Genomic DNA, 13,520 nt, shown 5'->3' with positions numbered 1-13,520 from the left:
ACTATGAGGGGCAGGGGCCAGGTGGGCCAGATGAGTGTTCACAAAGTGGTCAATAGGTGTTTCTCCTCTCTCACAGTATTTCACCTCACTTCAGGCTTGTGTGACAACTCTTTCTATCTAACTTAGCCAAACAAGAGCCAGCTCCCTCAAGGGGCATGTCATGCGGTCACCATCTGCAGGTCACTAATAGGACCCCGTAGCACCTGCCTTTAGTTCCCGCCCGCTATGTGATACCCTTGTCTTGTTGATCTTGGTGAGATGATGCAGACCTTATCTAACACTGGCCACATGTTTACAATGTAATTGTCATAGTATTTACTTGCCCCTGGCATGCCTCCCACTGTTAACTATCGATCTGATTTCCCTCGATGTTTTTTATTCAACGGCATGAATACTAGAGGACAGCTCAAGTTGGATGCACTGTATATTGAATTTCAGTTGGAACAAAAAAGCTGAGTGAAGTAGGCCAATGTTTTGCCAACTAACAATTTCGTTATTTTCCTTGTCATGATTGTGGGTCAGGCCTATTTCTGGTTCACTGTTTTACAGCGTCAGTACACTGACCACAAATTGCAGCTTTTGAAATGTGTCATCATTACACTCTCAATTGTGCAGCAGTCACGAGGGCAAGTTCTTGAGGTTCAGCACCTCACATCTTTTCCATACAGTAGCTGCCCTCCCTGATTGTGCTAATAAATGTCACAATGCAAGTCAGTGTGCATGTATCATACAACAGCAACAAATGCTCTACTGGACTAATGCCCCATGATTCAGCATCAACCACCATCGCTTCATTACACAACCTAACCTCCAAGCTTAATCGGAACATCATGCCATCGTACCCAGATTTTTTCAACCAATCAGACGGACAAGATTCTGCTGGCGGTCTCGTGAGATTCAGAGTCAGTTTCTCATGATTCATCGTTATTGATCGGGATATAAATCATAGCGGTCACGGCCATGGTGGTACGGATTGTTGCCCATTCCTTCAGTGAATCAAGATCACTAGATGAGTAAATCCCAGCCCAATGATCGTGGCAATTATAGCGGGATTAACAACGATCGAATCTGATGGCAAAATAGCAGCCTGTTGTAGCTAAAAGGCCGAGTACTGTTGACTGGTAGAAACTCTGTCTGTTGTTTGCTCCCTGAATGTCTGCGCATGTTGTAGAGCAGAGTCCAAGGCCCTTGCTCACTCCGTCTGTTAAGGACTATCTCGGTCATTCATCAACAAGTAACTACTGGTCCGGTAGGGGAATGTCGTTGTCTCCGATGAGACACAATCACAATCGATCGGCAAAATAGCAACATGTGACTCTGATAGGAGAATGAGGACTTTGGTTATTTTGCCCATCTAAGAGAGAAGGTCACTGGTCCATTTCTGCACAGAGGCTGTACGATGAGATTTCCACCATCTTTTAGCAGTTGGCTGTTAGTATTGGGCCAAGGGTGTTATCAGATGACAAGGGGTTAATATAGCCTATTGGCTCATGTTCCATAGTAATGCATGCTTTCGCTGCCAGGCCATAACATGTAGAACTCTAGAGACATATTGATCCATCGTAATAAAGACAACCATTATACAGTTATTGAAACAATGAGATGGGCCGGTGGGATAGCTGTGACAGATGGGGGGAGGGGAGGCGTTACATCATGTAATGTAATCTCTATAGGATAGCTCTAATCTATCCTTGACTGCATGCAAGTCAGCATGAGCATCACCCAACAATTAAGTATGTATAATATCGATGGCGTCTCTGATGTGGGCACCCTGCTTGTTGACTTTATCCATCCATTATACATGACAAGTTATGGACGATTACTGAGTCAGAATCCTGGTTATATGTTATGAGAGTTACATGTACGGTCAAAAAATTGTCGATTAGAGGTCAGTTGTTGCAATTGGCACTTGTAATTATACCAGGGAGAGAAAGAAATAGTGTTGGTATGATAAGGGTCACAGAGGCATGTGTTTGGATGAAGGTTAGCCATGTGAATCAAGTTCTTCCTCTAAAAAAACGAAAGGAATCATTTCTTCCTCGAAACCAAAGAAAGGCTGTCCCTTCTTCCTCTATACGAAAGGAACACCATCACTTCTTCCTCAACACCCAAGAATGGTCCCTTCTTCCTCTAAATCAAAGCAATGCTGTCATTTCTTCCTCAAAGCCAAAGAAAGGCTGTCAGATGTCTTCCAAACCAAAGAAAGATTCTCCCGTCTTCCTCTAAACCAGAGAAACAGTGTCATTTCTTCCTGAATGCCAGAGAATGGCTGTCCCATGGCACTCAAATGAAATCTCTCGGGCTCTTCACATTTGGTGGCAGTTCACAAAGTACACTACAATTATCAAAGATTTACAACAACCAGGCACTTGTTTCACAAACATGAGATCTAATCATTTATACAACTTTGCCAGAAAAAAATCGCATGTTTGCTTTTGATGGCAACAATTTGTTTGAAATGTTAGTTAATGATGGATGAGAATGATGCCAAACATTTAATCTCCAACGATAAATCATGGTGGTTTTCGATCCCAAATGTACAGGAGGCATCAGCAGTGTAATGTGTGTTAGGGCTCTCGAGAGAAATACAGTTCACGTTATAGATTCTGCTCTTGATGAGATCTCCAACACGGCATCAACTCCAACATGGCGTTACCTAACCAGGCGTCAAGTCCAAGGTCTCAACTGAAGGAGAGAATGCCAAGTCAACCAGGTCAAGGTCCCACAAACGTCCCTAAGACTACGCTCTTATCCGAGCCTGATCGATATCTTTAAGTTGCATCGAAAGGCGAAGATCACTTCGATGACAAACTGCCTTGAAAACAGCTCAAGAAGTATCAAGACATGAGCATCAGATACGAGGGCACATGCATGCAGCCGAAGCTGGCTGCTCAGAAGATTATCTCGGACGTATTGGAGAGGGAGAAGGAGGTTTTCATGTGGTGAACTTGTGTTTTGACTGGCAGAGATGTTCAGGTGATATGAATCAGGGTCCAATGTCATCATGGCCATGTTTTTATATACCTGTCAGTGAGCTTTCAGCACATAGGATGTCTCATCACAGACCATTCAGACCATTCGTATAGGCGAATACATGTTTTGTATCATGAGTGCTGATCGTGATCATTCGTCTGTTTTTCTTTGCATACCTTTCCCAATGGTAGAGCACAACAACATACCACTAGACATCTCCAGCAACAGTTTACCTTTTCATCAAGTACACTTTGTGCAGAAACTGGCACTGAGCGGAGTTTACCATGAATGACTAACCCAGCATCACAAGCCTTGCTTAGATTGCCACAATTTCCTGGAAGACAAAATAACGAGCCTCAAATCGCCAACAGCTGTGTTTACTGTGCTTCTTTTTTGGTGGGAGAAGAATGCCAGGTTTTTCTGGCAAGATGAATATCATACTGTACTTGAGTACTGCGTAGCTTGTGGGTAAATCAAGTAGCCAACTTGGGCATCGTGAACATAGCGTTGTTTATAGCACATTCCTATCATCGTGTTCTATCTTCGATAACGATCTCATCGTGCTACCCCTCCGCATCTGATCAACTGTTCCGTTGACATTCTCGTTAATCCCAGATTAGACCCTCGATGCCGGAAACTATAGTAACTGTCATTTCTTGTCTTAGTGGAGCGAACTATTAAGACGCTGTCACGATAAGACGCTGACCATGTTCCTATACTAAGGTCAAGGTCACATCCTGGGATATCTCAATCTACAGATTAACCATCATGCATCAGTGTTGGATCTCCAGGCCTGGTGCCATAAAGGACTCCATACCATTGCTCAAATCGGCACACAGAGATTACGGCTACATTTTGTGGTTTTGAGATCACCTCCCTTGTAAGGTTTGTTCAGCAGGCGGAGTAGCAAACCAGTGGGATCCAGCGGTAAGAAGACCCCAGTGAATGCAACATGAGAGGTACTAGTGACCCATAATGAACTAAGTGGCCAAGCGATGAGCCTCCAGCAGGGTAAAGCCTTAGTTGCCAGGAGAAGGTGAAGACTGATACATCTAGTATTGCATGGAGGAGATCAACTGGAAGGTAGTGAACTCACCCATGGGAGAATGAATGAGGCCTAAGGGTCTGATAATCAGCGGACATTCTCTGAGACAAATGTAGTCAGAGCTCTGTTCATGTGGGAAGCCACGCTCCCTATTGGCATTCGTCATCACCAGTTGTCAATATGAAAGCATTAAAAAGGACATCACCACAAACTTCACAACACTTACCTCATTTTTCAAGGAGATTCGTTTGCATTCCAACGATCAGCAGACGTCACTCTATAGCCAGCAGACGTCAGAGGACTTCCACACAATCAATTGCCCTCCAATTAGTTGAGGAAGAGCCACTTCAAAATCTAGGCAGTTAGACACTATCGTCATGTATTCACAATCTCTATCCCGCGTTTAATGAAACTATCGCTCCCACATACATAGTAAATATACACTTGGTGTGGTCAACTTTTCTGCCCTGTTCGCTGTACCCTAAACGCAGGATCATCAGGACTGCAAAATGACAAGTCTATAAAATGGTCATTCCTGTTCCAGAGGCCATCACAATTCTGAATGCAAAAATTGCCAAGTCACAGAGAGGCAATTTGAAATAAACAAGCCAAGCCTATAAAAAGTCCTGCCCTGGGACAGCTCCTTGCTCCAACGTAGCACTGGGCTTGCTGCACAAATAAGGTCAAACTGTCTGCTTCCTCGAATATCAGGGTCATCCACACACGGTCATCTCTGGAATCTGGCAGGTTCGAGTGAAAAGGCCTGTAGAGATCAGGATGAACGGTCTGCTTCCTTTCTAGTCCAATGAGCGAGCCTCAATGCCTGGGAGACAGGCCGATTGACATCCCAGGTCAGGCCTATGTCCAAAGATGAAAGTCACAACTCTGGTGCAGGCCGTAGATCATCTCAGCTGGATAAACTGATATTCCTGGATGATGTGGCTGAACTGAACTCACAACTGCATCATTCTCCTCAGTAACCTCCACCTTTTAATCCAGGAGCCATGCTCCTGTTACACCAACTCTTATCAGAGTCGAATCATCCACATATACAGGACAGATGTGACTGTAACCTACACGTTGAGGGAGACATTCAACACCAATGGAGCTGTAGGAAGCCGTCAGCCTGGCGATGGCTGGGGAGCATCAACATTTCTACCAGTCTGTCAACTATCTGATCTTTTTCAACAATAAAGCCGGGCGCAAAGGAGATCCCTGTCTTTTACATGGAAAGAAACACACAAATGTTTTTGAAGTTTCCTGTCTCTCTGGATTTACAACTCCCAATTCAGTCAGCAGGTCTTCTAATCAACTTCAGATTTGAGGAGTAAATATCGCAATAGAGTAGAACCTTTCCATCATAATGACACCCTTGGGACTGGCTAATGCTGCCCTTGATAGAGAGATGTCTTGATGACAGAGGTCAAACTCACAACGTCCTTATAAGAGACTTGGGTGTCCTGCCAACAGTGGGATCTGCAAAGGGAGGTTCCACTGTATTGTCAACGCAAAAGCTGCAAATAAACCTAATCTCAACGCAGTCTTCCTGCAACTGCCACAAGATTCTGTCTGTCCATTGATGTGTAGGGTACAAGTATCGGTAACGTCTCATTCAAGCCTACATGATTAGAAGACAATGTGACATTGTTATCCTCGCATGCCTTTCCTGTAACTTCAAAGTTCAAGTGGGCCACAATCTGATTCAAGCCCACACAATTTGCAAAGAGGTGTCTGGGAAATACCATCAAATGATACATGCCTTTTTAGATTCGATGCAAACTGGCAGAGAGACAAAGCATACACTCTTGCTTCTTCCATAACAGCAGCATGAGCAGTAACGCATTTTGTAAAACCATCTACTGCGTTTGATTGATGGATGTTGGAACTTGGCCCAGTTGTTTCTCATTTTACTCCTGGCACACTCCTACACCTGATGATTTGGTTAACTTTTCGTCCTGTTTATCCTGTTTACAAACAGAGACAAGTAGGTCCTACTCCAGAGAGGCAAAAAAACCTATCACACTGTAACTAAATGTCAAGCATTTCCTCTCATACGTTATTCGATGCAGCTGTACTTTAAGAGCAGCACATAATAATTGTCACAGTTGAGCAACAGGATCCAGTCATCACCAAATTAGGTTTATTGCACATTGCATCAGGACAGGTTCTTGTTGCAGGCAACTGTGATGACCCACCACACAAGCACTTCTTGCCACATCTGTTGTCAGCTAAACTGCTTGTCTGAATGTGCTTCAGCAACAAGATTTGATCAATTTAAATCACCTAAACTTTCACGGTAAAGCTTTCTCATAACTTTGTTCTTAGTTGAATCAAGAGCGGCATGGTGAGCTGGGCACACATGACTCAATGCTGACAAAGAAGACTTCTTGAATAAGCTCTCTCTTTCACAACACACTCAGCCAACAAAAAATGTTTTTTACCTGATGGTGAGCAGGCGGCACATATCTCTTGTTTCTCATATCAAGTTAAAAAAGAACAGGCATGATGAAACAAGGTCAGATTACTACAGAGCAACACACCATCACCAGGTCTTACACTCATTCACTTTCTGAAACTCCACTTCAACAATGTCGAGACTCTGTGCATTGCACCCTCTAAAACAACTGGCAAGTTCAGAGAAACAAGCAGCTGGTAGTATTCAAGATGAACAGCCTACTCTGAATAGAGGTTGGTTCCTCATTCCTTACCAACTACCAACTGGCGAGTGCGAAACTCAAGATTCTGAGAAGCCAGCAGCTGTAAATCTCTCTGTATCAAAGTCACTTTATCAAACCGAAGATGGACGATTGCGGCCTTTTTATTAGAGATCCTGGTTTCTTATTCCAGCTTCTACAAAGAACAACAGACTCCCAATCAAATAAATCTTGCTTGACGCTTGCCAGTGTGCTGAAGGCAATGGGATATGGACAGACAACCAGGCCTCTCTATTTGTGAGATGCCCCCACACACCTGGCCTGCCAACTCCCCAGGCAATGGACAGACAACCAGTCTTCTCCATTTGTCTCGGCATTGATTGGTTGTTTCTCGATGGATGTACTGAATGGCTTCAGGTCAAACTACTGAAGTACATTTGGAATGCAGGCCAACAGCTCTCAACAAAGAGCAGTGATTGATCGAGAGTTAAATGTACACAAGCAACAGGATCACTGTCTGTCTCTGCTCCTGGGTATGCCTAGTTTCTCTTGAGGCTAAACCTGAAGCACTTGATAAAACAAAAGATCATGTCAAAGTACAACGATCAAATTTGTATAGCAGAGGCAATCAGCAGACGCATGATGAGGACGATTATCATGTATGTCTGAGTGCTCTACTCGCATCACTCGGCTCATTGTGGTAACACTCCACCGCACGTGCCTCAACAATCTACGAAACAAATGGTCCTATTGTCGCATACAAATGAATCAACATACAAGATATAATGGTGCAAATTACACACCGTAATTTCCCTCGTTTTTCACACTGACCATTTCTGTTGGAATTACTCGCAAAATTATGATTTACCTCATTATTTTATTATGCATGTCAAGTTGTTATACGACCGGAGTTGACCTTTTATATGAACCCCTGTAATTAGGAAATGTGAATCAAACGTCGAGGACCATGAACCCTCTTGAATGTCTGCAAGGCCTTTCACCTGAAGGCTTAACTGTGCACCGCTGGGGGAGCTCATCCTGGAGGCTAAACGCTCCAGATGAAGATGACCACAATGATGGGTTATACATCAACATTTCCCCACCAAACAGACACCTCAGCCTCCACCCTGAAAACCCTGGGGGCATGTCTTCTAAATTGGGAAGGCCACATCTGAAGGCAGACACGGCCAGGGCCATGTTACATGTGTTACGCACAGCATCTGATTACCATGGCAACCAGATACCTGTTCCTCATTGACTCTTTTGGGTCTACTCTGGGTATGACATAAAGTACATGTGTGAGTCTCTGGATCATGGCAACCAGATACCTGTTCCTCATTGACTCTTTAGGGTCTACTCTGGGTATGACATAAAGTACATGTGTGAGTCTCTGGATCATGGCAACCAGATACCTGTTCCTCATTGACTCTTTAGGGTCTACTCTGGGTATGACATAAAGTACATGTGTGAGTCTCTCGATCATGGCAACCAGATACCTGTTCCTCATTGACTCTTTAGGGTCTACTCTGGGTATGACATAAAGTACATGTGTGAGTCTCTCGATCATGGCAACCAACCTGTTCCTCATTGACTCTTTAGGGTCTACTCTGGGTATGACATAAAGTACATGTGTGAGTCTCTCGATCATGGCAACCAACCTGTTCCTCATTGACTCTTTAGGGTCTTCTCTGGGTATGACATAAAGTACATGTGTGAGTCTCTCGATCATGGCAACCAACCTGTTCCTCATTGACTCTTTAGGGTCTTCTCTGGGTATGACATAAAGTACATGTGTGAGTCTCTCGATCATGGCAACCAACCTGTTCCTCATTGACTCTTTAGGGTCTTCTCTGGGTATGACATAAAGTACATGTGTGAGTCTCTCGATCATGGCAACCAACCTGTTCCTCATTGACTCTTTTGGGTCTACTCTGGGTATGACATAAAGTACATGTGTGAGTCTCTCGATCATGGCAACCAACCTGTTCCTCATTGACTCTTTAGGGTCTTCTCTGGGTATGACATAAAGTACATGTGTGAGTCTCTCGATCATGGCAACCAACCTGTTCCTCATTGACTCTTTAGGGTCTACTCTGGGTATGATATAAAGTGCATGTGTGAGACATCAGATATATATGGGGCAGATCACTGGATCTTGGAGAGCTGGCTTGATAAGACCATGCCCAACCTGTCATGACTAGTCTGGCCTATTCTAGCTTTATTACATTAATATTGCCAGGACTCTGTCTGTCTCCGAGTTCCCTGTAAGCTTACTCGTCAAATTGATCTTTTGTTAATGTGGTAGTTAGAGCCTGGAGACCAAGACAAAGCATGTATTCCATATCTCTGAGCTCCAGTCCACACACTCCATTCTGCAAACTGTAAGAACAGGTTTGGGTACCAGTCTAGATTGGCTTACATTCTCGCTGCCGATGCAGTGTGTGAAATGTACACAAAGTAGTGATTCGCTGATCAACCAAGACATGAGAAATCAATCAATCCCAGACCATCACAAGCAAAGAATCTGCACGCATGGTCTAATACAAATGTACACTTTTGTCTGTCATGTTAGGTAGATGAAGTAGATCGACTAGATTCGCAACCTCACCAAAAAAAACACAGAGTATTGATGCAGCGTTCATGAGTACTTTCATGTGGGAGCTGCAAAAAGAGGTGGGGAATGCAGCGTTTCATTTCATTGCCTGTTCTGACAGCTGATAAAGACTACAGACTTGACTCTAAAGAGGTGGGGAATGCAGCGTTTCATTTCATTGCCTGTTCTGACAGCTGATAAAGACTACAGACTTGACTCTAAAGAGGTGGGGAATTCATTTCATTGCCTGTTCTGACAGCTGATAAAGACTACAGACTTGACTCTAAAGAGGTGGGGAATTCATTTCATTGCCTGTTTTGACAGCTGATAAAGACTACAGACTTGACTCTAAAGAGGTGGGGAATTCATTTCATTGCCTGTTCTGACAGCTGATAAAGACTATAGACTTGACTCTTGGACTGTCAGTGGTAGGCCTATGTTCCATATCATAATAAGTTACCCCAAACGAGATTAACAAGACACAAAAATATTTGTTCAGATTGACACAGACATCAACCTATTGTGACAGATTTGGTCAAGTATTCTGTAAGTTTTTATCAAATCTTATTCAATAAGTCTTGTTCAAACTAACTGAGTAAATATGTACTGTGTCTTTTTATAAGTGCATGAAGTGTAGTAAACCAACACTTTATTGACCGGATATAAAGTTTCTTTTTGACTCATTTTCAACCGCCTAGACTAAGTTGAAGGAAGCTGATCCTTGGTGACTCTGAGGCTGCCCGAGGAGATGTGAGGACCTATCACGGATGGTTATGGTGTAGAGCTCGACACCCTTGCACTTTCCCTTCTTTTTGGTTTTATCTCAAGTTTTATCTCATCTCAATCATGTCAAACAAAGAAGGACGGGTGTAGCCTCCTGGACAGTCTTGTGAGTTTGGGCCTTGGGAAATCCAAGCTCAATATCATTCATAAAACAAGAAGGCAATGTTGCTATGGTGATGGATGCTTGCTTCCTGACTCTGCCTCACACATACACATGAATATTGCTTCACTTCTCAATGGATGAATCATAGTCAGACCTTGTGATTGTAGGCCTGTACAAGGCCTTGACCAGGCAACAATTACATGCCCATTGTTTTATAGGTCACCTAAACGCTGAACTCACAAATTATTCTTAATAAGACTTCCTGCTTCCAGTCATTGAGAAATGTGGGCTGATGGGCAGGGGGCTGATGGGCTGAGAGCAAGGGCTGATGGGCCACGGGTCAGGGAGCTGACACTGATAGGCCGCGGGCAGGGGGCTGATGGGCCATGGGTCAGGGGGCTGATGGGCCACGGGTCAGGGAGCTGACACTGATAGGCCGCGGGCAGGGGGCTGATGGGCCATGGGTCAGGGGGCTGATGGGCCACGGGTCAGGGAGCTGACACTGATAGGCCGCGGGCAGGGGGCTGATGGGCCATGGGTCAGGGGGCTGATGGGCCACGGGTCAGGGAGCTGACACTGATAGGCCGCGGGCAGGGGGCTGATGGGCCATGGGTCAGGGGGCTGATGGGCCACGGGTCAGGGAGCTGACACTGATAGGCCGCGGGCAGGGGGTTGATGGTATTGAGCAAATATCAATTACATGTTACACCTCCTCATTCCAGTAGACTTATGTAATCAAAATTGACTGTACCCATTTTGACATTTCACAATTCACGGACCTGTCATAAAGCCAAAGAAGGCAAAGGTCTGAATACTCTGATCATAAGTCAGACCAGTTTGACATAATTAGGCGGACATGAAACGGTCATTTTCGCCACTTTCCGTCAGACAATTCACCCAGTGTATGACAAAACAGGATACATAAAAAATGATATCATATATATGTGGGTCACGTTCAACAATGGATGAAAATCAACCGGATTAGGCTGGAAGCTAAGGTCAAGTCTTCCATTGAGGCAAATGTATACAGGCAGTAGAATTAGGCGTTATTTAGATGCTTCCTGCTGTATAAACACTCCCGAGGACTGGGTTGTACATTACTTGAATAACTCATAAGGGTCTTGACGTCATGCCAAGTCAGTCTACAGGGGTCGAAAATCGTTGTCAAGTTGACTAGTCCCAAGCTATGAATTTCAAAGTCTGGGCTTGCTCTTTCAGTAATTCCTTATAGTATGCCTGACGGTAGGCTAGCCCAGCTATCGAAGTCACAAGTCCCGGCTAGGGACTAGTGGATTTTTCGACCCCTATTCTACTGTCCTAGTCTTTAGCTTTTTCCATTTAACTGTAACCCCATGCATGAAGTTCTCTTTACATTTTGTACATAAACTTTTATAAACGTTTAATTCAAACTGGTACACTCACTCAAGGAGTGACATAAAATCATAAATGTTCTCCCTCAATGCTAAACTACTGTTGACAAGATGTGCTTTAACCTGGATAATGGGTTATTTGTTGGTTAATTCAATCAAACTCACAAACACAAGGGTTTATACACTGAAACACATGCATGTGTGTACAACAAAACCCCAATTGATTATCATTGTTATGTTGCCATTGTTGAGTCTTGAATGAAACATTCAAGTCCACTCAAGCACAGCTTGCATGACACATGGACACCTCCACAATCATTTAAAAAAACAAAGACAGGACTTGGGGTCTGATTACATAAGACCTGGACTCACTCAATCAGGTTCAAACTGCTTTTGGCAGTTGCTTGACAGATGTGTATGAAGGAGGTGTGTTCTATGTAGACTGGTGGTGTAGGGCCTGGTCAGCGCATGCAGTTGGTTGCTGACTGAAAGTCAGTGGTGGGTATTCAGGGTTCATAGTGGTTTACCTTGTGGTTATCATTGTGCCTATTTTCTTTAGGTTTATCTAGTCTCTGAACAACCACAGGCCTTCCATAAACCTATTTGGGGGTTTCAGGCATTGATTTGTGGAGATAAGGAGCAGAATTGAGAATTTTATGAATGCTTCAGCCAGGGATTCAGTTATTACACCTAAAATAAAAATTCTTTGCATGATTTTTTGGTAATTTTTTTTCTCGATTTATTTATATCTCGATTCTTACCTTGAAGCAACAGCCATCGTTGCAGATTGTCCTTCAGATAAAGTCAAGTCAATCCAGCAAGGATAAGAGATTATCCCTCAACAGCAATAATCCATGCATGGTCAATCCTGATTAAGTCACAGTTATTCCTGAAATAGAGAGAAATTCGGTCAGGTTTTCAAATGCAGTGCAATGCATACATGCAATGAATTTAACATTTCTTTGATTTTTCTCTCCACTTTTATGTTGCAGTCGCACACATCAAACATGGATTTATGGAACTGATAATTGGATTATAACAAAAAACGTCTTCCTCCGGGATCACCTCAAATGATGAATGAAAAACAACTTTACGGAGTACAAGACAAGAGAGCAGATTGACTGATATCGCTCGCCAGTGGATTATTCATACCTTGACATATTGTTTCGAACAACATTTCAGCCCCAACATTATCTGTGGTTGGGACGGGTATACAATCCACCCTTTCCAGTGGTTTAGTCCTATGCCATGACTATGAACTGCTAGTACAGCTTTGAATCACTAAAGCCTTAAAGGATGTGCACTGTAAGTATCGATCAGCTTCTTTCTAGGATTTTAAGAGTTTAATGCATGCTTAAAATAGGCCTAGTTGTTCGTCTACAGCATAGCCCTACTCAGACATACACAGAGAGATGCATGCAAAAATGATATTTGATTTTTTTTCATGATAACATTTTCGGTGTCTCTTTGAGGAAAAATTATAAGGGTGAGGATGCAACACATACCTTGAATCAATAGAATAACAATAGTTTAATTGATCTTTGTAACAATTACGGCAATTATCCAAACAAATTGGGAGTTTATTCGAGCTGATTACAGGAGACTTTGAAACTCACAGGAACAAAACATTGACTTCACCGCCATGTTGATTGACTCAAAGTCACGTGACCTGTCAATTAGCATGCTGATTAGAAATCAGAATCAGGCAACAATTAAGGCGTGTCAACTGAAGTGGATTAGTTGAACAGAAAGATAATCTCTTACTTGACGAGGTGGGGATCTTTGAAGATAAAGGGGTGGGGCAGAATTTAGCTTTTTCGATAGGTGCTAGTGCCACAAAGTCACACCAGAGTGCAGCAAAATCCGGATATCCGGACTACTTAAAATGTCTGAAAATAGTGCACATTTAACCTTGATAAAGCTTATGTTTCAGTAGATATTTGGCACTTTGTCTCTCCCAGTTTGATAAGGATTTGTGAAACCTTGAACGGTCTAAGAA

General features: G+C 43.4%; 1 protein-coding gene across 2 annotated transcripts in view; it reads right to left on the bottom strand.

The window, feature by feature from the left end:
• LOC135502535 (uncharacterized) overlaps positions 1 to 13,164 on the bottom strand; it is a 64,400-nt gene extending 51,236 nt beyond the window's left edge. Inside the window, exons 1-2 of one of the 2 annotated variants that reach the window (XM_064795470.1) lie at positions 13,027 to 13,164; positions 12,283 to 12,410 (exon numbers count right to left, since the gene is read on the bottom strand). In XM_064795470.1, the coding sequence (XP_064651540.1) occupies positions 12,283 to 12,299 (17 nt within the window). In that variant the 5' untranslated portion in view covers positions 12,300 to 12,410; positions 13,027 to 13,164. Of the gene's footprint in view, positions 1 to 4,244; positions 4,354 to 12,282; positions 12,411 to 13,026 lie in introns of those variants that run through there. The other variant, XM_064795472.1, reaches the window with a different exon arrangement.
• Positions 13,165 to 13,520: the final 356 nt, after the last annotated feature.

This window comes from Lineus longissimus, chromosome 18 (genome assembly GCF_910592395.1).
Source record: "Lineus longissimus chromosome 18, tnLinLong1.2, whole genome shotgun sequence".
Taxonomy (NCBI): domain Eukaryota; kingdom Metazoa; phylum Nemertea; class Pilidiophora; order Heteronemertea; family Lineidae; genus Lineus; species Lineus longissimus.
The sequence above is the reverse complement of the archived record's forward strand: the minus strand, read 5'-3'. Positions and strand labels throughout refer to the sequence as shown.